Raw genomic sequence first — 27728 nt, forward strand, 5'->3', positions numbered from 1 at the left:
AAAAGCTCTCAGAGGCCACATTCTGAGGGGGGGGGAGCCAACCCCCCAGCATAGAATGGGGGCAAAACTGCACATAAGCTGGGGAACCACCAAACAATCAGTGGTGGGGGAAAGCAAGGTGGCCAGTAATGTAAGGCAGCTTTAAACCAGAGTTTATGAATCCTGGCTTGTCTGAGTACAATAAACCATAATCCCAGGTTTGGACGCCATGCCAAGCTAACCCTGCCTGGTTAGTTTACCTCAGGAGTGCAGAAGCTTTTTCAGCCCAAAGGCCCAATTCCATTTTGGAGATGCTCTTGGGGGCTGCATTCCAGAGGAGGGCAGGGCCAAGGAAGGCAAAAGTGGTATAGCCCAAATACCAAAAATACCCACACATGGTAGCTTAAAGCTTTTCCTGCCACATTCCGTGGCGGGGGGGAGAGACAAAGGCAAAAGGGGCGGGGCCAAAAATCCCAGCATATTTTAGCTTAGAGTGGGGACAAAACTGCACAAAAGCCAGGAAGCCATCCAAAAACAGGTGGTTGGGGAAAGGGGAGGGGCCAGGAGATGAAGGTGTGGCCATCTGGGGAACCCTGGAGGGTCAGGTTGGGACCCCAGATGGTCCAGATTTAGCACATGGTCTAAGGTTCTTCCACTACTGCTTTATATCCTCTCCTCAACCCTTCACTGATCTGTTTTTCTTCTTTAATTCTTCCGAGGTGTGGTACGTCTGACATTGACTCTCTGCAGCCTGCTGCTTTACTCTGCATTCCACCATTCTTCTGACCGTTTAGAGGTGCTTTTTGCCCTATTAGAGTTTCCTCTTAAAACAGACATTTTCTGTAATGTTGGGCTGAATATCAGCATTCCCCAACCTGGTGCCCTCCAGATGTGTTAGAGTACATCTCCCATCACCCCCAGCCATGCTGTCTATGGATGATGGGAGTTGTATTCCAAGACATCCAGAGGGCACCAGGTTGGGAAAGGAAATCTGGCCCTTTTGTGGCTCATCAGATTTCCCCAGAGCCCCCTGGCTCAGCTTGCATTTGCGAGCCAAGCCATGGGTTTCCCCCCCATATCCGGGAACTTAATTGGTCCCCCCTGTCGCCATTTCCCCAGGATCCCCAACGTGGCACCCGCAGGCACCATTTCTCCAAACTGCAGTCATAATTTGTTTGATTTGTTCAAATTTCAACTGTCAATTGTGCAAATCTACATAATTCGCGCACATTGTGGCTGTAAATTATGCAGATTTGTGCAATTTATGGCAGAAATTTGTGCAAATTAAGCAAATTTGAGCAATTTGCAGTTGTAATCTGTGCAATTTTCTTTCACACACACACAAAGTATAATAATATGGAAATTCCACCAGCTGGCCTGACTCATTGCGCACACAAGATGGCACGGAGTCTAGGGAGCCGAGCCAAAGAACGGCTGTTGAGCTCCCCTGCCCAAACCCGATTCCTCCGACATCCATCCTGGAGAATCCGTTCTCCAGGTGCCTGTCCTGCTCCAACTGGGATTCCATCATTTGCTCTAGATCATGGTTCAGGCAAGGAGGCACAACATGAAGAGGTGACTAGATCACATCTGAGAATGAGTTAATTTCAGGACCATGGATAGCAGCTCTGAAGATAAGAGTACTGCTAAATTACCCAGCACTGACTAGGCGCCCCTGCCAGGGATTTATAGTCAGGCCAGGACAGTCTTTCCGGAAGCTCCACCCCATCAGGGGCTGTATCTGGCTGTTAAAAGGGCCAGCAGCCCTCTCCTGCAGGCATTGGCTTTTCTTGGGAAGTGAAAGTTGGAGGGATGAGGACTCAGTTGGGGACTGCTCCTTAAGGCCTCCCTGTTCACTAGAGAAGCTCAAAGTCCATTTCTTGGAATCAGGGAGCAGTGGCACCTCCTGGGGAGTCACATGGATAGGATATGAGATCCAAGACACTGAGTCCCAGTTCAGAAGGGCCAGGGACTGGTTCTGTCCACTGAAGGCTTCAGTTAGGAACATAGGAAGCTGCTTTATACTGAGTCAGACCATTGTTGTCAACAACACTGGCAGTGGCTTTCCAGGGTTAAGGCAGGAATTTTTCCAGCCCTACCTGAAGATGCTGGGGATTGAACTTGGGACCTTCTGCATGCCAAGCAGGGGCTCTACTGCTGAGCCACAGCTCCTGCCACAGTTCTGAGGGTTACTGCTCATGGGCCATGACTGTGCACCCCAATGCAAGGGTAAAATAGCTGGCAACCTGGCACCGGGCTGTTCACCTGGCACCTACTAGTAAGAGGCACCAGTGGAAAACAATTTTATTTGTCCAGGCTTTTGGTGTCACTTGTGCTGTTTTCTCTCTGCTGATTTTTCCCGTCCCTACTGCTGTGTTTCTGCTTTTTTAAAAAATGTTTATACTTCTGTCATTGCTTTCTTTTATTGTTATTGTTATTTTATTTAGTTTTTCTAAACCATCTAAAAATGTCTAATTTATATGCAGGATAGAAATGTTTTAATTAACTAAATAGATAGTAAATAATTTAGCCTTGACTAAATAAATACAGCATCTGTAACTGAGGGACAGCCATGTGTTGGGGGTGCTTTAGCTGACTGTGCTGGTAGCTGAATCTTTCTTCAACACCAGCAACAGGACAGCATCATCCACTATACCTGAAGGCAGCAGGCTAGCTAAGGGGGCACACGGCTGGCCATGTGGCCCACAGCTCTCTCCTCTAACACCTTGCTGCTTCTTCCCAGAATCTGCCGCCTGAGGCAACTGCCTCATTCTGCTTAATGGTAGGGCTGGCCCTAATGTACATGAATTATAGCCCACACAGCAATGAGAAATGAAGATGTTTTGAAACTTAGAAATTGGGGCAAATGTCAATATTCTGACAGTATAATCCTATGCATACTTACTTGGAAATAAACCCCACTGAATTCAATAAGGCTTACTTCTGAGTAAACATGCAGTGCCAGTCACCCAGAAAAATGTGGATTTTTCTTGATCTGCATTGAGGTGAAACTGCAATGCTAGAAAAAAGCATGTTGCATAACACTGTGCAACATTTTATTAAAAGCATCTGAATAATGGATTACATGTGGATATGTTTTTTTAAAAAATAATGTACTTTAGTTGAAAAGCTATTAGTAATATAGCTTTTCATCTCTGACTTAAAGCTAGTGTTGTCCAGTTTTAAGGTCCACTGAAGGGGACTCTAAATTGTGTAACATGCTTTCTGTATTACACATTTCTTGGTTCCCTAAGCAGAGGCTTTTAGATAACCCATACTACAGAGACCTGCTTCAGTAAGCAGAACAGTGAAATTGCCATTTTAATCCCACCCTCCCCCTGCAATTCTATGGCATAACTGTCATCAAGGAAAGCCACAGCTTAAACTATATATACAATGACTTCAAAACCAAAAATCCCACCTGATAAGAGTTCTTGAGAGGGATTCAAAACTACGGTACAGTGAGCCATTGATTATGGTATATGGCATATAAGTTTGTATCTCTATTCAAGACAAAACCTTTCCATATAGTCTCTACATCACATCATATATCCTTGGACCTTTGCCCTATTGTCATAAAATTATTGCACTTTTTTTTTCTTCCCAGCCCATCCTGTGCCATTATTGTTTTTAACAGTTTATAGTACTGAGCATCCAATCCTAAAAACATTACACTGCAATCGGCGAGCATTCCAAAGCACTTTAGGGTTGTTGTTGCTTGTTTCGCGTATGTAGCGTCCTCTACTACATGATACCTGCACATTCTAGATGGGTTACCTTTTTGGAAAAATGTCTCCAGGTGCCCTGAGTACTTTAAAGGGGCACAGTTGTTGGGGAGGTGTTACTGAAAAAGGCACATGAACCCACTTACCTGGGCGTAGGCCCCCTTGCACTCAAGAGGTATTACTTCTACATAGACATGAATGGGATTACACTGTTAGGTTGCAATCCGATACACATTTACTTGGGAATAAGTCCCACTGCATTCAGTGAGGCTTACGTCTGAGTAGATACGCATAGGGTGACTCTGTTAACCCTTTCGGACATTCATTTGTGTGGTTGGAAGCACATCATAGGCAAAAATAAGGTTAAAACATCCTGCGTGAACCCATCCATTCACATCGCCCATATTGGCTGGCGAAAAGTGGGTTTGAACTGACTGACACATCGCTGCATGTTCAAGAAGAAATCAGTGCTGCCTCTTCTGAAGCGGTGCAGGCCGCTTATTTGCACGACATGTGAGTACAGTGTATTTGCATCTCAGACCCTAATTCCCACAGGTCACCTGGGACAGAGTCTTGCAAATAAAAAGCTTTCTTACCCTGGGCTGAGCAGCTCTTTAGTGGACTTACCCTCCCTGTCAATTTGCTACTAAGCCTACAGCCGTCATTTGGCTCATTTTTGACTTGGTTTTGGTTAGTGACATATTTTATTTCTATTCTTCCCATCGCCCCCTATTATGCCTCCATCCAATTTTGTCTTCCTCTACATGAATAATGTTCCCTGGGGAAATAAATCACCTTGAAGGTGATATTATACCATTTTCTGAAGAATACACTGTTGACATATAAGCTGCCTCTCACAAATTTTGCTGCTCACTTTTCTTATATTAGGGGCCTGACTGAAATTTAAACTAGAAACAATCCACCACTATGTTTAGGGCACAATCCTATGCATGTTTAGACAGAAAAAAATCCTACAGCTCCTAGCATCCTGGCCAACGGTCAGCGATTGTGGGAGTTGTAGTCGCCTACCCCTGGAACAGGGTATAGGAGAAGGTATTGAGATGCTGGGTGGTATGTGAGGATCCACTACCGCAGAGCTAGGCCTTTCGCTAGCACATTCCAGGCTGAGAGGAGGCCTTTTTCATCCTTTCTAGCCCAAGTAGAACAGCAGCTCCCGGGCAGGTGGGAAATTTTCTTTCTTGCTGATCTTTTCAAGTCAAAGAGGAGATCCCAGTCATTTGAAACACAAGATGAATTCTGTGAACCTTCAACAGGGGAAGCCCATGGCCATTAATCCTACTTCCTGGATGTAGGCCAATGTATGCATGTCTCAGGATTCTGCCAGTACAAGATTGCTCTTTACAAGAGGTTGAATCTAGGGATGTCGGAGAATTTCTCCACGAATCTCCAGGAGGCCGAATGCCAACGCATTTGACCCCCCGAAATTGGTGGAGAAATTCTTCGACACCCCCCGCCCCCCCCCCGGAATGGGACTTACCTTTGGCGAATGTCCCTGGCGCTGGCAGCTCCCGGCAGCGGCCGGTCTTCCGACCGGCTGCCACCACCGCCATTTCCAAGTAAAAACAACAACAACAACAACAAACGTGATAGGCTACGTAAAGATTTACGTAGTCTATCACGGCTAGATTTTAAAAAAACACCGTGATAGGCTACGTAAATCCTTACATAGCCTATCATGGCTGACTTTGGGGGAGGGGGAAGCGCATACGCAAATGGTGGCGCCCATGGGCGCCGCCATTTACGTTCCTTATTTGGGCACGTGTAGTCTACGTAAACATTTACGTAGACTACGGTGAAAATAAGGGCAACGCAAATAGCGCCGCCATTTGCATACGCGCTTCCCCCCCCCAAAGTCAGCCGTGATAGCCTATGTAAGGATTTATGTAGCCTATCACAGCTGACTGCAGGGGCGCAAACAGCGGTGGCTACAGCCGCCGCCATTTGCGTCCCGGCAGGAGAAGAGATTAGTGGCCGGAGGGACGGGGCGCCTCCCCCCCGGCCAGAATTTTGGCGGGGAGGGATGGGGCACCTCCCACCCTGCCCAGAATTTCGGGGGGAGGGACGGGGCGCCTCCCCCCCACTGCGAAGCAAGCTGCAGGATAAGGTAAGGGACTTTCGTCCATCCCTAGTTGAATCCAGCTTAGTTATGCTTAGAGTAGACCTATCAAAATTGATGGGACAAGTTAGTCATGACTAACTCAAGTCCCATTGATTTTAGTGCATCTGCTCTAAGCCTGACTAAGGGCGCAATCCTATGCCCGCTAGACAGCGGCTAGACGGCCATAGGATATGCTGTTATCTGGGAACTGACCTCAGAGTCTGTGCTCTGAGGTTGGTTCCTGGTGAACCGACCTCCCCCCGCTTCCATGCTGCCTCCGAGGCAGTGTGAAAGAGCCTTGTCCTCCATGCTCCCAAGAGGAGCGCAGAGCGGCTGAAAAGGGGCGTGGCTGGGGGCGTTCCGGGGCGGAGAGGGTGGAAATGCCTGTATGACACATCTTATGGTTGGCTGTCTGGCTGAAAAAGCAGGGCAGGAGAAGTGTGGAGGGAATGATCCCCTCTGTGCTTCTCCTGCCCTGCTTTGGATAGGCGGTCGCCTCCGAGTTTGGAGGCGGCCACCTATCTAGATAGGATTGCGCACTAAGTCTGGATCCACCCCAAGATGTCACAGTAATCTAAAATCTACTATTAAAGGCAAGAGGGATGAAGCTTTCACTCCTTACTGTATATAGTCTTTTCACAGCCTAATAGCCGTAGCTAAAGCGAACAGCTTAGGAGCAAAGCTGAGCAAATAATTTACAAGTGATTTATTTAAACAAATCTACCCTCTTATTGTGCCATTAGAATATCTGCAAGCAGATTATTGTACCCATTTCTAACAACATAATATTTTTAAAAACTGTTCTCCTAATTGGATGAGCATGTGGGCACTTCTGATATGGATATCTGTGTCTGAAAGTTTAAAATTGGATTTCTAAGAGCTCTTTCTCTTCAGCTATGAACTGCATTTTGTAGATATATCCATTCAAAGGCACTCTTTCACATAGTAAGAGGAAGTAAAAGGAAAAAGGTTTCTATTAATAATAATAATGGACAGTGCAGACACTCCTTTCTCCAGTGTCGCTAAGGCCCACTTCAAAAATTAAGCCTATGCCCAGAGTAGGGTGGCCACATCAAAAAAGAGGACACAGATGTGCATAAAATGTCCATGTATTAATTAATGGAAATTTACAAATAATTAATATGATTTAAATAGAAATACACTGTATCTCCCCATTGTGTGGAAGAGCGTGAGCAGTTGACCCATGTGTGTGCTCAGTCTGCTGCCCAGGCGTTCACTGTGGATGGGCAATTTCAAGGCCCAGCTCTTCCTTCTGATAGGTCATTATTTTCAAACTAGACTTTTACTAGGCAGCACTTTAAATAAAGGGCCCCTTCAAATAGAGAACTGTTCTCTGTAAAGTAGGATATATGACTTGGGCGAAGCCTGTAGCAGTGAAATACTCCTGTTTAGAGCCTGAGCTGCTATTTTACATTGGCTCTGGTTGGTAGACATCAGGATTGAACAAACAAACAAACAACAATAAAGCAGACCCTGCAAGCCTGGAGTATGAATGGAGATGCATGGCTGAACATCAGCTTCATCATGTGCATTTTTAATATGTTGAAGACCGTGATCAGGCTCCAGATTAGCACAAGCACAGATCTCTTCAGGCGTGGGGGCTTTCAGGCTTCCCTCTTCAAGTGACAGAGTTCCCCCAAAGCCCTCTCCCAGGGGCTGCCCATAAGGTCAGAGGGGCTGCCCATATCAGAAGAAACATTTGCCCCCTTTCCCCATGCGCTAGCAGAAGCACTTTCCACTTGCACACAGGAGAGTGTGGATCTCACCTCATGGTTTCCTGTATACCTCAAACTCACTTAAATGGCATGCTTCCAAGTTTTTTCAACAATATGCTTTCAGTAACACGTCACTGGAGGAGGAGCTTGCAGCAACGTGTTCCCCAGATTACTTTAAGCCAGGAATTCAGCTCATCAAACCACAATGTGGGAACATAGGAAGCAGCCTTAAACTGAGTCAGATATTGGTCCATCTAGGCCAGTATCGTTGACACTGACTGGCAACAATGGCTCTCCAGGGTCTCAGGCAGCAGTTTTTCCAGCCCTACCTGGAGATGCTGGGGATTGAACCGGGGACCTTCTGACTGCAAAGCAGGTGCTCTGCGATCCCTCCCTTTGCATGCAGCAGCATGTGCACAAATGGTATGCTGATGCCAGGGATGTATGAGAATTTTGTTTTTGCTTGCAAAACGTGCGAGCATGCCCTGTTGGAAGCCCTGGATATGACTGTAAGCACAAGCACATGTCCACCAAAAATGTTCACAAGTCGCCAGACATGTGCTCATGTTCTATTTGTGCAACTTTCCCATTTCAGTTTTGCACAAATTTCTTAATTTGTGCCAATTTCCCCCTGCAGACTGAAAGCTCTGCTTTAGTCTATGGAGGAAGGTTGCACAAATTAAAAAATCTGAGCACATTTGGGGAAATTTGCCCAAATTTCTAGGGATGGCGGAGAATTTCTCCACGAATCTCAGGGAGGCCGAATGCCAACGCATTTGGCCCCCCGAAATTGTTGGTGAAATTCTCCGTCCCCCCGCCCTCCCCGGGATGGGACTTACCTCCCTCGAATGTCCCTCTCGGTGGCGGGTCCCGGCAGGAGTTCGTCGGCGGTTCGTCGGGGGCGGGAAGTGGTCAGAAGACCAGCCGCCGCCGCCATTACAAAATAAAGTAAAAAAAACCAAAACACCCGTGATAGGCTACGTAACGATTTACGTAGCCTATCACGGCTAGATTTCCAAAGTCAGCCGTGATAGGCTACGTAAATCGTTACGTAGCCTATCACGGGTGTTTTGTTTTTTTCTTTTCACTTTTTTATTTCGCAGCCGGGGAGACAGGGCGCTTCTCCCCGGCCTGAATTTCGGCCTGGTGAGGCGGGGTGCCTCCCCCCCCCCCGGCCTGAACTTCGGGGGGAGAACCGAAGCACCTCCCCCCCACCGCGAAGCAAGCTGCGGGACCAGGTAAGTGCCTTTCGTACATCCCTATGAATTTCACATTAGATTGCTGCTTGATTTGCACAGTTTTCCCATTCACACAGAGCAAGCAGCAATTGCAAACCTGAACAATAATTCGACATGAGACAAGCAGTGAGACAACATTTGGAGAATCCTAACAATCTTGAAAATAGATAGTTTGACCATTACTAGCTGATGCATGCAGCCTCTTCGCTCGCCCTTGCATGAGCAAATGAACAAGCCAGGCAGGGATAGCCTAATGTGATGTCCAAACCTACAATTATGGTTCATTGAACCCAAACAAGCCAGGATTGCAAGCCAGCTTTAAACCACAGTTTACAAATCCTTGCTTGTTTGGGTGCAGTAAACCATAATCCCTGGTTTGGATGCTATAGGAAGCTATCACTGCCTGGTTAGTTTACCACAGGAGTGGTTGTTGTTGTTGTTGTTGTTCACTCGTTAAGTTGTGTCTGACTCTTCGTGACCCCATGGACCATAGCACGCCAGGCCTTCCTGTCCTATGCTCTCTCCCGGGGTGTGCTCAGGTTCATATTCATTGCATCGGTGATGCTATCTAGCTATCTCATCCTCTGCCGTCCCCTTCTCCTTTTGCTTTCAGTCTTTCCCAGCAAGTTTTCTCTTCGCATTAGGTGGCCAAAATATTTGAGCTTCAGCTTCAGTATCTGTCCTTCCAATGAGCACTCAGGGTTAATTTCCTTTAGGATTGACTGATTTGACCTCCTTGCAGTCCAAGGGACTCGTAAGAGTCTTCTCCAGCACCACAGTTCGAAAGCATCAATTCTTCCCTGCTCAGCCTTCCTTACAGTCCAGCTCTCACAGCCATACGTTACTACTGGGAAAACCATAGCTTTGATTATATGAACCTTTGTCGGCAAGGTGATGTCTCTGCTTCTTACTCTGCTGTCTAGGTTTGCAATAGCTTTCCTCCCAAGGAGCAAGCGTCTTTTAATTCCATGGCTACAGTCACCGTCTGCGGTGATCTTGGAGCCCAAGAAAGTAAAATCTGTCACTGCTTCCATTTCTTCCCCTTCAATATGCCAGGAAGTGATGGGGCCAGATGCCATGATCTTAGTTTTGTTAATGTTGAGTTTCAAACCAGCTTTTGCACTCTCCACTTTCACCCTCAACAAGAGGCTCTTTAGATCCTCTTCGCTTTCTGCCATTAGGGTGGTATCGTTGGCGTATCTGAGGTTGTTGATAATTCTCCCGGCAATCTTAATTCCGACCTGTGATTCATCCAACCCAGCGTTTCTCATGATGTACTCTGCATATAAATTAAATAAGCAGGGCGACAATATACAGCCTTGTCGTACTCCTTTCCCAATTTGGAACCAATTGGTTGTTCCATGTCCGGTTCTTACTGTTGCTTCTTGGCCCTCGTACAGGTTTCTCAGGGACAGGTAAGGTGGTTTGGTACACCCATCTCTTTCAGAATTTGCCACGGTTTGTTGTGATCCACACAATCAAAGGCTTTAGCGTAGTCAATGAAGCAGAAATAGATGGTTTTCTGGAATTCTCTTGCTTTCTCCATGATCCAGCGAATGTTGACGATTTGATCTCTAGTTCCTCTGCCTCTTCGAAACCCCGCTTGTACTTCCGGTAGTTCTCGGTTCACATGCTGCTGAAGCCTAGCTTGTAGGATTTTGAGCATCACCTTGCTGGCATGTGAAATGAGCACAATTGTGCAGTAGTTTGAACACTCTTTGGCATTGCCCTTCTTTGGAATTGGAATGTAAACTGACCTTTTCCACTGTTGAGTGTTCCAAATTTGTTGGCATATTGAGTGCAGCACTTTAACAGCATCATCTTTTAGGATTTTAAATAGCTCAGCTGGAATACTGTCATCTCCACTAGCTTTGTTGTTACTAATGCTTCCTAAGGCCCACTTGACTTCACTCTCTAGGATGTCTGACTCAAGTTCAGTGACCGCACTATCATGGCTATCAGGGACATTCAGATCTTTCCTGTATAGTTCTTCTGTGTATTCTTTCCATCTCTTCTTAATCTCATCTGCTTCTGTTAGGTCCCTGCCTTCTTTGTCCTTTATCATGCCCGTCTGTGCACAAAACGGTCCCTTGATATCTCTGATTTCCTTGAAAAGATCTCTAGTCTTTCCCATTCTATTGTTTTCCTCGATTTCTTTGCATTGTTCATTTAAGAAGGCCTTCTTGTCTCTCCTTGCTATTCTCTGCAACTCTGCATTCAGTTGGATATATCTTCCCCTTTCTCCTTTGCTTTTTGCTTCCCTTCTTTTCTCAGCTACTTGTAAAGCCTCATCAGACAGCCACTTTGCTTTCTTGCATTTTTCTTTGGGATGGATTGAGTTGCTGCCTCCTGAACAATGTTACGGACCTCCGTCCATAGTTCCTCAGGCACTCTATCTATCAGGTCTAATCCCTGAAATCTATTCCTCACCTCCACTGTATATTCATCAGGGATATGATTGAGGTCATACCTGAATGGTTTAGTGGTTTTCCCTACGTTCTCCAATTTAAGCCAAAATTTTGCAATAAGAAGCTCATGATCTGAGCCACAGTCAGCTCCAGGTCTTCTTTTGACTGACTGTATAGAGCTTCTTCATCTTTGGCTGCAAAGTACATAATCAATCTGATTTCGATATTGACCATGTGGTGATGTCCATGTGTAGAGTCGCCTCTTCTGCTGTTGGAAAAGAGTGTTTCCTATGATCGGCATGTTCTCTTGGCAAAACTCCATTAGCCTTTGTCCTGCTTCATTTTGTACACCAAGGCCATGCTTGCCTGTTATCCTGGTGATTTCTTGACTTCCTACTTTAGCATTCCAATCCCCTATGATGAAAAGGACATCTTTTTTTGGTGTTAGTTCTAGAAGGTGTTGTAGGTCTTCATAGAACTGATTAAAGTCAGCTTCTTCGGCCTCAGTGGTTGGGGCATAGACTTGAATTACTGTGATGTTGAATGGTTTGCCTTGGATTCGTACTGAGATCATTCTGTCGTTTTTGAGATTGTACCCCAGTACTGCTTTTCCTCTAAGGGATTCTTGCCCACAGTAGTAGATATGATGATCACCTGAATTAAATTCGCCCATGCTGGTCCATTTTAGTTCGCTGTTTCCCAAGATGTCGATGTTCAGTCTTGCCATCTCATGTTTGACCACCTCCAGCTTACCTTGATTCATTGATCTTACATTCCAGGTTCCTAAACAATATTGTTCTTTACAGCATCAGACTTTCTTTTCACCACCAGACACATCCACAGCTGAGTGTCCTTTCGGCTTTGGCCCAGCCGCTTCCATCTTTCTGGTGCTACTTGGAAATTCCCTCTGCTCTTCCTCAGTAGTATATTGGACACCTTCCGACCTGAGGGGCTCATCTTCCGGCGTCATATCTTTTAGCCTTGTGATACGTTCCACGTAGGGATGGCGGAGAATTCTGCCATGGATTTCAGTGAGGCCGAATGCACTGGCATTCGGCCCCTCGAAATCCGTGGTGGAACGGCCTGCCACCACCCCCGTGGATTCCCCCTGGGGGGAGGCTTACCTGGGGCAGATGTTCTGGACGGTGGCGGCGGTGGGTCTTTCGACCAGCTGCTGCGGCCACCATTGTCATCCTGGTCTTTGCCGTGATAGGCCACGTAGGTATTTACGTAGCCTATTACGGCAAGCCAATCAAAAAACAAAAACAAAACGGCGTACGTTCCCTATTTTTCGCCGATTTATCTTACGTAAATATTTACATAAGAGAAAAAGGCGAAAAAAAGGCGAATGCAAATAGCGTAGTTGGCGCTATTTGCATTCCGTTTTTTCCACCGTAACAGCCTATGTAAATATTTACATATGCTAAAATGGGGGGGAGGAATGCAAATGGCGCCCACTACACTATTTGCGTTCCCCTTGTTTTCGCCGTAATAGCCTATGTAAATATTTACGTATGCTAAAACGGCTAAAAATAGGGAATGCAAATGGCAGCTGCCATAGCCGCCGCCATTTGCGTACACTATTTTTTTTTTGGCTTGCCGTGATAGGCTACGTAAATACTTACGTAGCCTATCAAGGCAGCTTCACAGAATACAAATGGTGGCCGCTACAGCGGCCGCCATTTGCATCCGTAGCAGCTCATCCGTGGCCGGAACCCTGGCTGCGGATGGCCCTGGCCAGCGGCTCTGCAGAGCCACCGTGGAGTGGAGCCGGCCCAGGGAGGATTCCGGGGCGAGGGGACGGAGCACCTCCCCCCCACCGCGAATCCAAGCTCCGCAAAGGTAAGTGACTTTCGTACATCCCTAGTTCCATGGGGTTTTCTTGGCAAGAATACTGGAGTGGGTTGCCATTTCCTTCTCCAGTGGACCACATTTTGTCAGAACTCTCCACCATGACCTGTCTGTCTTGGGTAGCCCTGCACGGCATAGCTTATGGCTTCACTGAGTTATGCAAGCCCCTTCGCCACAACAAGGCAGGAGTACAGAATCTCTTTAAGCCCAAGGGCCCAATTCCATTTTGGAGAAGCTTGGGCGAGGGCATTCCAGTAGTGGCCAGGGCCAAAAGCAAAACCAGTGTAGCCCAAATACCAAAAACACCAGCACAGTGCAGCTTAAGGAGCTCTTACTGCCAGGAGAGGCATGTCACCCTTTTAGAATCTGGAAAAAACTGCAGATGAGCCGGGAAACCACCAAAAACGCTCAGTGGTGGGGAAAAGCAACGTGGCTGTCGGGGGAACCCCACAAGGGGGGCTGAATTTGGCCCTCAGGCTCAAGGTTCTGCACCTCTGGCTTACCTGCTCACATGAAGGGGGGAGTGACATGAGAGTGAAAGGATTACATGCATTAGCAAGAAGCTCATTCCCATTGTGGCTTAATAAACTAGGGCTCTGGCTTAAAGTGACATGTGGACATGGCCAATGTGTTAAAGGCATGTGTGAAGCCATGATTAATACCACTAAAATATTTGCACTCATTAACAGTTCAGTATTGTATTTTTAAGGTGGTGACTTATTCCCAGGTAAGTAAATTTAGGATTACTGCCTGCTTTTCTTTGTTGCATTTCTGGTTCACTAGAAATTCTTCAGACATGCTTCCCAGGAACTCGAACTACAGAGATTGAACCTGGGACCCTCTGCATGTAAAGCACATGTTTGACCAATGAGCTGTGGCCCCTCCATTCCAAGCATTTTATTTTCAGAAAGTGTGTTCAAGATCAAAATGTTACAAACAGCAAGCTATCATTAGATTCATTCTCGCCTGCTCCACAACCTCCCATAATAAACATATGCGCACTTACGGTTTGCAACTTTGGCTGACAGTATCTGGTTGAATTTCTCTGGAGACTCTACATTCTCCTCATCCGTTATGTAGTCAAAACTAATAATAAACATCATGGCCACTCCCTCTTGGTTTTTCACTGGGATGATGTGGGTGTTGCAAATGAAGGTGGACCCTAGAAAGGAAGGGGGAAAGCATAAACAAAGGGTTGTAAGTGAAATCGTTCCCCACCCCACAGTGGCTTCCATATTAGTCATTCTATGAGGATGGTAGCTGTTTAAGAAACAAATGAAATGCAATAATTATTATCTGGATTTAAGGGCATGTAAGTGTTTTCTGACAATTTATCAACGATGTACTAAGAAGCTCTCTAATTTACATCACTATCAGTGCCATCCTATACATGTCTGCTCAGACATACATCCCATTTGTCAGGGTGGAAACTGAGCCCATAGAGCCCCAGAGGAACAGCAGTTCTGAGGAGGAACAGCAATCCGTAGGAGAGGAGCTCGCTCATCTCTCACAAGCACAGCGGCTGGCAGAGATTCCTCCTGCCAGCATTCCTGGGAGAGATAGTGACCCTGGCAGTGAGAGAGCCCTGGAGGGGGGCTTGCTGGACGCTTGGCGCAGATGCAGGGAGTGACAACAGATGGAGGGCGCCGAAAGGAGGCGTAGCGCTTGTTTGGCGCACAAACAACGGTCGCGTCCCGAGGACCCAAGGGAAAGAGGGAGGATCTCTCCCTAGCCCATAAGTTGAGAGTCTTCCCATGGTTCTCCTTCAAATGGGGACCAACTGCCTTACCTGGAGCCTAGGCTACTCTGCTATCTTTCCCCAGTGCTGTTCCTTGCTTAGTTGCTAGTGATTAGTATCTGAAAGAGTCATAAAGGAATAAAGGAATAAAGCCTTGGAAAGAATCCTCGTTGTCTTGTGTCCTGAGTTGGCTATTGGAGGGGACTGCAAGAGGCAGCTAGGGTGCTCCTGACAGCATTAATTCTAAAAGGATGCAGCCTGCTTTTCTTTGCTGTATTTTTAGTTTACTAGAAATCCTTCAGACATGCTTCCCAGGCCCTGGAACTTCCTGCCGAGGGAGGCTAGCTGGGCTCTCTCTCTCTCTCTGTTGTCCTTCCACTGGCAGGCAAAGCCATTTTTCTTCAGGCAAACCTTAGGCATGTAAGCTGGTCTGCTGCTGGAGTAGGTTTTAACTGGCTGGGTGCTGCCCATTTCTTTTGCTGTTGTAGCTAGTTGCTTTTTAATTGATTTGTTTTCATGTTACGTTTTAATTAAGATTGTTTTTAATCTGTACTTTATTATTCTTAGCCACCTTGAGTGCCATTTTGGGTGGAAAGGTGGGATATAAAATAAATTAATAAATAAGCAAGCCAGCATTGTACTGGGAATGTGGGAAAGTATCCAGCATCAACCACCACCTGCAATTTACCCTCTCAGCAGAGATGCTTAGTATGAGAAAAGTTCTATTATTCTCTTAAATGTCGGCTCTTAAATGTTTGGCTGGACTGAAAGGCAGAACACTTGCTTAAAATATACAACTTGTATTTCAGCTCCTTTTGCTGTGACATCTGTACATTCTTCCACAACTCTCCCAATTCTCATGGAGGATAAGGCTATCAAGGGCTACTAGTCATGATTTCTATATATTACCTCCAGTATCAGAGGTAGCATGCCTGTGAACACAATTCGATGGGTAACAACAGTGGGAGGGTGCTATTGTCCTCATATGTCCTCCTTGTGGCCTTCCCAGAGCCATCTGGTTGGCCACTGTGGGAAACATGATGTTGGACTAGATGAACCCTTGGTCTGATCCAGCAGGGCTCTTTTTATGTTCTATGAATCAGAAAAGTTTCAGTTTTGGAAAAGAAAATTTTCCAGCTGCAAACCTTGCAGCATCCTGTAGAAGCGCCCATATGTGTTATGATCAGTAGCAGGGGTTCTACTCTGTGTCCACTCAGTGTGAAAATGTCATTCACAAGGGTTAGAGCAGGGTCTTTTCAGTAGTGGCAATGACTCTGGGAAGCCCCATGCCTGGAGGTAGTCATAGATGCACATTTAGGTTGGGGGTTTTTATTTTTGAAAAAGACCCATGAAAACTGTTCTTTTTAAGTGGAGTTTCAGTGGCCTCTTTATTAATTAACTAATTGGATTTATATCTGCCTTTTCCCCCTGCAAGGAACCCAAGGTGGCTTACATGGCCCTCCTCCTCTCCATTTTATCCTCACAACAACCCTGTGAGGTAGGTTAGGCTGAGAGTCAGTGACTGGCCATGTCACCAAGTGAGCTTCATGGCCAAGTGGGGACTAGAACCCGGGTCTCTCCAGTCACAGTCCAATGCTCTAACCACTACACCATGCTGTCTCTCCAGGTTTTATTTGGTTTACTTTTCTGATATGAGATACCATGCTTTTCTTATCAGGTTTTATATGGTGTTGTTGTGTTTAATTTGTATGTTAGATAGAAACAACTCTGGTTTTATGGAAGAAAAGTGGTGTGTATGTATTTGAAATAAATAGATATTTAAAACTATGTAGCTAGTGCAATTCAGCAAGTTTCTCCTAAAGGAGTGCAACTCCATTGATCTCAGTCAAGCTTAGTTATTACTGATGTTTGCTGGATTGGATTATGCCATTTTTTGTCCAAATATATGGGAAACCATCTGTGAAGAGCTTGTCTCATCCACTGAAGATGTTCAATCTATAATAGATTACAACCAAAATCCACTGGGCAGCTAAATGCATTTTTACACAACAACTTAAAGGGATTTCGGTAAACCTAATTATTTTCTTGAGATTGTATCCAATGTTAGCCCTACTTAGAGTAGATCTATTGAAATGAATGGGACTTAAGTTAGACTAACATTGGATTTATTCATTCAAAAATTTTATTAGCTGCTTTTCATTATAAAATAATTCCAAAATGGGGTACAAGCAATGAAACACCATAAAATAATTAAAAAACAACAAGAACAGCAAAACAACGCTTTGTTGCCTACCCTCTTTTCTCCCCTCACCCCCTGAGTATTAATTGGATTCAAACTCCTTGGTATTATCTTAAAAATGAAATTTACAAAATGCAAAGTTCTTTTGAAGCTCCACCAGGGGTACAGTCCTGCCAGAGTACAGTTGCATTCCATTAAGATAACGTCAGCTACAGCCTGGCAAGGCATGCTGACAATACAAGAAAAATACAACAGCAAACAACATCATCCAGATAGAAAGAGGTTGAGGGGGAAAGACAGAGAATTACTGAAATGGCTAGATACATTGCTTTCTTTTGTTGTTCGGTTCAGCTTATTAATTACATCGGTCACTAGCTATGGCAATAATAACAGCGGGAGCTGAGCACATCTAGAATGCAGAATCATAAATCATCAAATACATGAAGTATCCACAAGTGCAAAATCATTGACCAATAAAGGTCAACTCTGACACAGCCTTCTTTATATTGTAATGCTGTGCATGGGCCTTGGGTGTGTGTGTGTGTGTCTTTTTCCCCCATACTATTTTGCTAGCTTAAAAGAAAAAGTTGATAGATGTGTAGGTTGAAAGCTTCATGGATAAGGTGGCTATTTATGCATTGCCAAAAAAAGAGGATAAAAGGGGACACAGATATGCAGAGAAATTGTATATGCTGATTTATATGCACAGATGTAAATTTAGAAATGATTACTATAATTAAAATACAGCGCCGGCTCCAGGCTTCTGCAGGCCCTTGGGCAGGACACCCTCAATACCCCCACCAACTCAACGAGTCCACCTTCTCACCACCATTCTCACAAGCTGCTTCTATTGCTTCTTATCCTCTTTCTCCTCATTGCTACCACTTGCTAGCTTGACAGGCAGAGAGCCAGGGAGCAAGGAAGCCGTGGCATCTATTGCTCCTTCTTCTCACCACCGCCATCGCCTGGGCCAGAGCGAGAGGCGGGTGAACAAGCAGGTTGCAGTGACGAAGAGGAGGAGCAGATGCAGGGGGCTCTTGTCAATGGGCCCCTGCTATGGGCCCTTAGCAGGTGACTGACAATTCGTACCCTTGACGCCACCCCTGTTTAAATAAAAATACAACCCTTCTCACCGTACTGTGGAAGACTGTGATCAGGTTACCTGAGTGCCTGCTCAGTCTGTGGTCCAGATGGGCAACTTCAAGGCTCCAACTCTCCCTTCTTATTATGGGTCTGCATGTTTAAATTGGACTTGGACTGGACAGTCCTTCAAAGAGAAGACTGTGGCCATGGCGCATGAGGGGGCTTAGGCTCCTGCAGTTCCTCAGCCACCCCTGCTCCACAACACCCTGTTTCCCCCTCCCCACTGGCGGAACACCATCAGTGGAACATCTACACCTGTGGAGCTTTCTTCAGACATACCAGGGTGGGATGGGGTGGGTCTCTGATAGCATAAGTGCCACCCCATTGGCAGACCTTCCTCTCCACTGGTGGAGCGGCACTTGTGCTGCATCCAATGGCCCATCAGTCAGCTCAAAGCAGTTACTTAAAACAGTCTGAAATGTAATGGTTCCGGTATGAAAACGTGCTAAACACATAAGGACAAATTACACTGCAAGATTTTAATTTGTAGCCATGCGATTACAATCCCGCCACAGTATTCAGGATTCACTCCTAAACGTCATAGAGGGACAGTAATTCCAATTCATTCTATATTTATTTACACAACAGTTTCTCTTAACCGCCAGATTATCCTGTATAGATGATGATATAATAATAATGAGGAGGAGGAGGAGGAGATTAGGTATTTCTTATTATAGAAGGACTGGTTTAGTGGCAACATCAAACTTGTAGTAGAGTCTATTAGAGGGACAGATTCTTAGAAACAAACTCAAGAAATCACAGCTGTACAGTTTTCAGGGGCCTAGAGGAATGGCACCACTATCATCACCTTTCTTATACAAGGGATGGAAAATGAAGAGACAGAATGCTCTTCTCAGGGGTGGGGAACCTGTAGTCACACACAGTGAAGCCAATGGAAACTGCTCTTGCTTGGAACCTTTAACATGTAGCTCACATTTTTAACTAGATGCATAGTGAAATGTTTGAAGAGACTGAACTATGTTCCTTTGCCTCCCAAACTTCCCTTGGACAAACTGTATTTTTAACAAAGTTATTAGACTGCTTCTGTAGCAGGAGGCATCCATTCTGGTAGTAATGTGATCGCAGTAATAAGCACCAAGAGACGGTTTGGCTACCAGTTGCACACGGATACATCTATGAGAGAATTATCTGGCCATAATCACAGAAGGCTGAAACTAATGCAGATGAACTGTAACATATCCATTCAGCTATAGACATTAATGGAGTTCTTTAAAAATGGCTCTCATCTTGATGCCAGTGGAAAGAAATTTGAACTTCTTTCCGCTGGAGTGCTTTTCTAGATATATACTCTACTCCAATCTCCAGCCTTCCCCAAATTAGGGTAGTCATGTGTCCTGTTTTAGACGGGCTGCCAGAGGACTGTCCTCTGTTTTGAAGGTGTCCTCTATTTGAAAGGCTGTTTAGTTTAAAGATAGGGAACCATCAGAAAGAAGAGCTGGGCCTTGAAACTGCCCATCAAGAGCACCCAAACAGCAGACTGAGCAAGGCACACAGGTCACCTGGTCGCAGTCTTGTGTACTATGGTGAGAGGTATTGTATTTCTATTCAAATTATAATAATTATTTCTAATTTTGCATCTCTCTCTATAAATCAGCATATGCGAATTTTATGCAAATCACTGTCCTCTTTTTTGGTGATGCATGTTGTCTTTTTTGCTGATTCACAACAGGCCACCCTACCAGTGATGGCCATTGGCCATGCTGGCTGGAGATGATGGGAACTGTAGTCCAATCCATCTGGAGGAAACCAGATTGGGGAAGGCTGCTCTACTGTAGCACAGAGCACGTAATCTAACCCTCCCCCTCCCAATAATATAGTTTTTGTGGTTGTGCAGTATTTATGATGGCATGAGGTGTGCATAAAAACCAACAGGCCTTGCCTTTCAAACGCTGTAGCTATAGCTTCAATCCATTTAATAAAACAGTTTAGCTGTGACACTTGCCACAGTTTCCATGGGAACAAACAGGACGACTTTAGTAAACAGAAAATAAGCAATTTAAGACTCCTGTGTTTGAGCTAAAAATAAAAAGGCTGCAGGCCGCATGCTGAACTCGAGACTGGTTAATCAGAGAACCGGAGGCGAGGCTAGACAGAAATGCTCCATTTTCAGTTAATTTACCAAAATACATATAGACTTCAAAGGCTTCCAAATGATATTTCTTGGTTCACTGGGAAAGGCATTGTTGCCATGCAGTAGGAATCCCTTCAGCATGTAATATGCATGGTGGTATGCAGATCCCTTGGCCTCGCGTGCAATGAGAGGGCTGGGATGCGGAGGAGAAGCATGCTTTGAGCACTATGCTGATCTCTTGTTATGGTCTTTGGAAATTAAAGATTCTGCTCACTCAAGCTTGGCACTTCATTTGCCTGCAAAAGGGGTTGTCGGGCTTGAACCCAGAGATTCCCTCTTCACCTTTACACTGATTGCTGAATCTGGAGATGAGGCAACTGCAGCTTCTCCTGACTATTATTTGCCCCTGGTCCTGTGATCTGCCTCCTCCCAGACCTGCTATGTGACACACCTTATCCTGCTTATTACAGCAGGAGAGGGAAGCTCCTTACTCATTGCCAGAAAAGAGGAAATGCATTGCCACAAAGGAGGACACAGATTTGCATAAAATTTGCATATGCTAATAGATGTAATTATTTACATTTAGAAATGATTACAATTGTTTAAATAAAAATACAACACATCCCACCGTAGTGGGGAAGAATGTGACCAGGTGAGCTGTGTACCTCCTCGTCTGATGTCCAGATAATAACTGCCGATGGGCAACTTCAAAGACCCTGCCTTCTTAGGGGCTTTCTCCCTTCTTAGGGCTCTTTATTTTTAAACCATACATGGACTGGCCAGCCTTTCAAGTAGTGGACTGTCTTCTAACAGACCAGGCCTGTCCTCTAAAAAGAAGGACACATGACCACACCTTTAGGCTTTGACATGTCAAATGTCAAGATTTTCAATGCCAACATGTTCAAATTTGAAAATTGCAGATGTCAGCTTGTGCAGACTCAGACAGTGAATGTCTCAAAATCTAATCAATGACCTGTAATCTGATCTATAGCCTCAAATATTTTCTTCTGAAATCTTTTAAGCCAGGGGTGGGGGCTGTGTGGCCACCAGATGTGGTTGGACTGCAGCTCCCATCAGCCCCAGCCAGCATAGCCAATAGTGAGGGATGAAGGGAATTGCAATCCAACAACATCTGGAGGGAAACACATTCCCCATCCCTTTCTTACTCCAACCACAATTCTATTAGACATGAAAGAAATCCACATTTTCAGCTTCACACTTCCTACACTTCAGTCTGAATGTCACAGTAATTTTTATCCAGTTCGACAAACGTGTCTAGATGTGACCGAAGAACAAATGCAACAACTCTTGACGGCACAGGTAAAATGTGTGTATCGCAACCAAATCCAACTTGCAAGATGAATTTGGATACCAGAACAAGCCAGATCCTCAGCTGCTATCAGTCAGCACCAGCACACTATTATTTATGGAGGAATAGTGCTTTATGCTACTAAATGGTCAGACCTATAACCAAGCCATGTTTTAGGCTGCAATGCCATACACATGCACCCGTGAGTAAGTCCCACTGAATTAAATGGGAGCAACGATGGGATGCTTGGGAAAAGTGCTGTTAAATCCAGTGGCTAAAAGAACGACAGGGTGAATGGTCAGTTATTCCGAGCTGAAAAGATGCACTGAAGTTTTAATTATTCATCATCACAACCAATAGCACAAACACAGTTTATTATTAATAAACAGGACTAGAAACAAACAACACAGTGTACTGAGTGCTGTGGCAGGAAGAAAGGGGGAATGCAGTTCTCCCTGCCAAGTGAACTTACGATATTTGCTAAGATATTTGGTTCATTATTGCTATCGAAGGCAGGGTGCCAGCTTAACACCACAGACACGCATTAAGTGGAACTTAGCTCTGGTGCGCAGCAGAGACAAATGCTCTGAAAGCAGAATGTGCATGCATTGCCTAATGAACATGTCAAATCTGTAAAAGAATGTGATTTAACACTAGCTTTAGGGGATTTTACAGTGCCAGAGCTGGAGTAGGAAACCCACCCATCAGCACCTTCCCCAGACAATGATGTGCAAACGGAACACCCACTCCCTGCTGTGTTGTGCTGCTAGAGCAGCCTTCCCCAACCTGGTGCCCTCCAGATGTGCTGGACTGCAATTCCTATCATTCCCAGCCAGCACGGTCATTGGAAGGCACCAGACTGGGGAAGGCTGTGCTATAGAACCAACTTGATTCAACAGATCATGCACGGATGCATCCTCGGAAGTTTAAATAAACAACAAATACTAGAAATGCCACCTGATTCTTACAAGCCCACCGAGCCCAGTGTTGATTTCCTATTAGAGGCAGGCATCTCTCCTTCTCTGTCATTTTCTGCTGATAAGCCCACAGCAAAAAATAAACAAACAGGTTGCTGTTGTTATTATTATTATTATTAATAGTCAAATGCATAAACATTTTAACCTACCCATTTCTACTCCTGTGAGCTATGAAAATGCTTCAGACCATTCTGCCTAATTTTCCAGCTCTCCCTGGTATTGAAGAGAGTCCCCAGTTGGATATCATCATCAGACTTCATTAATACCCTCCTATCTTTACCATCAAGGTTGTTGATTAATATTGATTAGAATGGCTCCCAAGACTGGGTCTTGCAAAAACCTCACTAACAGCTTCTCACTAATAGCGCTCTCTCTCTCTCTCAGTGAATTGCCGTGCTTTATTTCCTGAAGAAATATGAACCTGAGCACACTCCGGGAGAGAGCGGAGGACAGGAAGGCCTGGCATGCTATGGTCCATGGGGTCACAAAGAGTCGGACACGACTTAATGACTGAACAACAAATTTCCTGAAGAACTCCCTCCCACCCTATTAATTTTTCTTAATTCATATACCTCTCCTCTCCAACTGTGTAATTTCCCAGATGACACCATATCAAATCTGTCATTGAAATTTCAAATTATCCGGGCTATCCTCTCAGAAAAAGGGATCACATTGACTCAATTGTTGGACCAAACGTTACCTCTGATGTCTTACATCAGGGGGTGGGCAAAAGATAGACCAGAATCTATCACTGGTTGCTGCAACAAAGAAAAGTTGTGGTGGGGGGGTCCAGGAGTGGATTTTTCTGTGAAAAGGCTGAGAGCTCAGTTTAGACAATCACAACCAATTCCTGGGCTGAACATGTGCTCAGATGCACCCTTGCCCTTCTCAGCATATGTCAGCCCAAATGAGCCACTATGCAAAAAACATGGCTCCAGTTGGTGGATCTCAGAGATCTAGTAAAAAAAAAAGTCGATCCCACAAGCCTTAATTCCATCCATCCCTGCCTTACATCTCTGAAGTCTCACAGCTCAAGGAGACACAGATCCAGTTCAAGTTCTATAGATGGTGAAACCAGCCAACCAGCTCCAGAACCAGAATTGATGGTTCTGGGCATGCTCGGAAGTCTCATTTCAAGTTCTCCAGCTCACCCACCAGGTAGGAAGCCCGTTTGCCTGTCTAGTGGTGAGCTGGGCCCCCTCTGGCCACCGGTGATCTTGCTTTGCAAAGGCAAGGAAGATGGTTGCTGACTAGGTCCAGAGACGCTTGAATGAAACTGATTATCTAGAACCTGGATAATCTAGATGAATCTCAATCAGGCTTCAGGCCTGGCTTTGGACTAGAAACTGCCTTGGTCACCCTGGGGAATGACATCTGCCAAGAGAGGGATAGGGGGAGTGCAACTGCATTGATTGCATTCTCAGTGGCTTTTGATATTATTGACCATGGTATGCTTCTGGATAGGATGTCTGGGCTGGGTGCTGCAGATACTGTATTGCAGTGGTCCTGCTCCTACTTGGATGGCTGATTCCAGAAGGCGGTGCTGCGGGATTATTGCTCTGTCCCTTGGCAGTTATGCCACAGGGTGCCACAGGGCTCTATTTTATCCCCCGTGTTGTTTAACATCTACATGAAACTGCTGGGGGAAGTTATCTGGAAATGTGGACTAAAGCGTTACCAATAAGCAGTTGACACCCAGCTCCATCTCTCCTTTTCATCAAATCCAGGTGAGGCAGTGCCTGGGTGCAGTAATGGGCTGGATGAGGGCCAATCCAGACAAGACAGAGGTACTGTTAGCGGGTGGTTCATCTGCCTGGCTAAGTGATGTTCCACCTGCTATGGAGGAGTTGCACTCCCCCTAAAGGATCATGTTCATAGCTTGGGGGTGCTCTTGGATCCAGCATTATAACTAGAGGCACAGGTGGATTTAGTAGCGTGGAGCACCTTTTATCCGCTTAGGCTGATATACCAACTGTGACCTTATTTGGACAGAGATAGCCTACCTACAGTTATTCATGCTCTGGTAACTTCTCATCTGAATTACTGCAATACATGGGGCTGCCTTTCTTTTTGGTCCAGAAACTGCAGCTGATCCAAAATAGGTCAGCAAGGTTGTTAACAGGGACCGGTCGATATGATCATAGTATGCCACTGCTTTGTGATCTGCGCTAGCTTTCAGTCCATTCCCTGGCCCAATTCAAAGGGCTGGTATTAGCTTTTAAAGCCCTAAACTTGGAGAACCCATTTCAGCCTGAGGGCCAAAGTCAATTTTGGGGAAGCTCTCAGTGGACGCATTCCAGCGGTGGGTGGGGTGGAAGGCAAAATAGGGCAGGCTCTCAAAATACCCCAAATATCAGCATATGGTAGCTTAAAGCTCTTGCCGCCACTAACTAGGCCTTAGAAGAGGCATGTCAATGTTTCAGAATGTGAAAAAAACATGCAAAAGATGGTAAACCATTAAATAATCAGCAGTACGAGGGATGAACGTGGGGCCAGGGGAACAGGGAATGGACATCTGGGAACCCAGAGGATGATGACAGATGATGACAGATTCAGATGATGACAGATTCAGACAGATGATGACAGATTCAGATGATGACAGATGATGATCATCAGACAGATGATGACAGATGATGACAGATGATGATGACAGATGATGACAGATGATGATGATGACAGATGATGATGACAGATGATGTTCATCAGACAGATGATGACAGATGATGACAGATGATGATGATGATGATGACAGATGATGATGACCGATGATGATCATGATGACAGATGATGACAGATGATGATCATCAGACAGATGATGACAGATGATGACAGATGATGATGATGACAGATGATGATGACAGATGATGATCATGATGACAGATGACAGATGATGATCATCAGACAGATGATGACAGATGATGATGATGATGACAGATGATGACAGATGATGATGATGACAGATGATGACAGATGATGATGATGACAGATGATGATGACAGATGATGATGACAGATGATGATCATGATGACAGATGATGATCATCAGACAGATGATGACAGATGATGAAAGATGATGACAGATGATGATCATCAGACAGATGATGACAGATTCAGATGATGACAGATTCAGATGATGACAGATTCAGATGACAGGCAGGTCAGATTTAGCACATCGGCCTGAGGTTAAACACCCCTGCCCTAAGTAGCTTGGAGGTGTGAACCACCTATGGGGCTTTGGCTGTTGGGTGGCATAGAAATGTAATAAATTATATATGTATGTATGTATGCATGTGCACACGTGCATGTTTGTAAGAGACTGTGTGAAATGTATGCCATTTAAATTTTTGCAAATATTCCTTGCGATTACTTGCAGAAACAAAAATAGCTGCAGAAGAAAAAAAAAAGCTCCCCAAATCTGAGATATGTTCACCATTCCTATATTAAACTATTTATAAAACATGTTCAACCGACTGATGGCCATTTTAAAATTGAGCTTGTGTTAGATTCAGCCAGCAGAAAAATGCTAATGTGAATCCATCCATAGCAACGTCCCTGGTTTTCCTTATATATTAGAAAGTCACACTAACACATCCAACCATTTAACTTTGCAGATGAATTTCACATGAAATCTTACAGACATGTGTATTTGTGGGGAGAAAGCCCAGTGTTTTCTCAATGGAACAACAACAAAATGTTAAGAAGACAAATTTGACCATTTGTCAAGGCTAATATGTACATCACTGTGCAATCACTTCCATTGTGGAACACCAACATGGAAGTCATTAGTGCAAAGATTGATGAGTTCTCTCTGTAGCAGCTGTTTGTCCTTTCTGATTCCAATATACAGTTTACACCTCTAGGACAATTATGCCTGTACCAGTTAAGCCAGAGTATCTGGAGTTAAATAAACAGATTAATACAGCTTGAAACAAACACACCAGCTTAACAAATCGGTGGATTAGTTTGCTTGTTTCCTAAAATAGCTGACTCTCTAAGCTTTATGCATGAAACAGATGTTCAGAATTCACCTCTCAGGTCAGCCATAACAAAACAGATGTCATTTTCAATGTACTTATTATACTGGGATATCCTTCTGGACCATCTTTCTGGAATGGGACTTGGCAGATGGAACCATTTGCTGGCATCAGCCCTTCCTTGCAGGTAGGTTTCAGAAAGTGATGCTGGGAGACTCATGTTTAACCCCTTGACCTTTGGCTGCATATGATGCTGGCTCTGGAGTCACACACACCCACGCACCCACACAAACACATACACACGCATGCATACCCCCTCCCGCAGCAATCTATATAAGGCTCTCTGGGGTGAGGGCACCCTTGGGGGCCCACAGGTTGTGCTCCCCTGGTCTGTGGGATCCCACAGGGTTTGATCTTGTCCCCTATGATTTTAAAAATATCATTCTACATGAAACTGATGGGAGAGATCATCTGGAGGTATGGAATGGGTTTTCATCAGTACACTGATGATACCCCAGTGTACATCTTTTTGTCATCTTGTCCTTGGGAAGTTCATAGAGTAGCCTTCCGCAGCCTGGTTATTTCCAGATGTTTTGGACTACAGTTCCCATATGCCTTCGGCCATGTTGGCAGGGGCTGGTGGAGCTAGAAGTTCAAGGGCAGTATCCAGTGCTGTCATTCCAGAAACGCAAATAGCACTAGTGGAGCTCTGCTCAACCTTTCTGTTGCACAAGAGGTTTCCCATTACGCTTGTGCAGCTGGTTGTGTAAGCATTTGTGCAGCCAGCTGTTATTTTTGGTTTGGGGGCCCTGCCCCTTTTGCCTTCATCCCTGCCAACTACTAGAAAGCAGCCCCCCAAAGCATCTCCAAATGAATTTGTCCCTCACCCTGACAAAAGTTCTCCACCCCAGTCATAAGCAACATAGGTATTGCACAGAGGAAAGAAGTGCCTTGTTACAATACAGGAGAAATGAGCTAATAGAAAAATGAAGAATTAAGACCCAGGAATGCTTTGAATGCAGCAACTCCTTCCTTGCCTACTGGATTTAGGATGTCCATGTGTCCTGCTTTTACAGAGGGCAGTCCTCCATTTGAAGGTGTCCTCTATTTGAAGGACTGTCCAGTTCAAGCCTGGTTTAAAGATCAAGAACCATAAGGAGGGGGAACAGGGGCCTTGAAGTTGCCCATCAACAGTCTTCCCTACAATGGTGAGAGAACTTGTATTTCTCTTTAAATTATA

At 45.1% G+C, this 27728-nt stretch overlaps 1 protein-coding gene across 1 annotated transcript in view; it reads right to left on the bottom strand.

Annotated features, from left to right (window-relative positions):
* The window catches only part of KCNH7 (potassium voltage-gated channel subfamily H member 7), a 430246-nt gene that overhangs the window by 169135 nt on the left and 233383 nt on the right, over nt 1–27728 (bottom strand). Inside the window, exon 3 of the mRNA XM_084811821.1 lies at nt 14063–14218. Coding sequence (XP_084667947.1) covers nt 14063–14218 — 156 coding nt within the window. The remainder of the gene's footprint in view (nt 1–14062; nt 14219–27728) is intronic.

This window comes from Heloderma suspectum, chromosome 1 (assembly GCF_057233095.1).
Source record: "Heloderma suspectum isolate Gila_16-S chromosome 1, 16-S_ref, whole genome shotgun sequence".
NCBI classification, from domain to species: Eukaryota; Metazoa; Chordata; class Lepidosauria; order Squamata; family Helodermatidae; genus Heloderma; species Heloderma suspectum.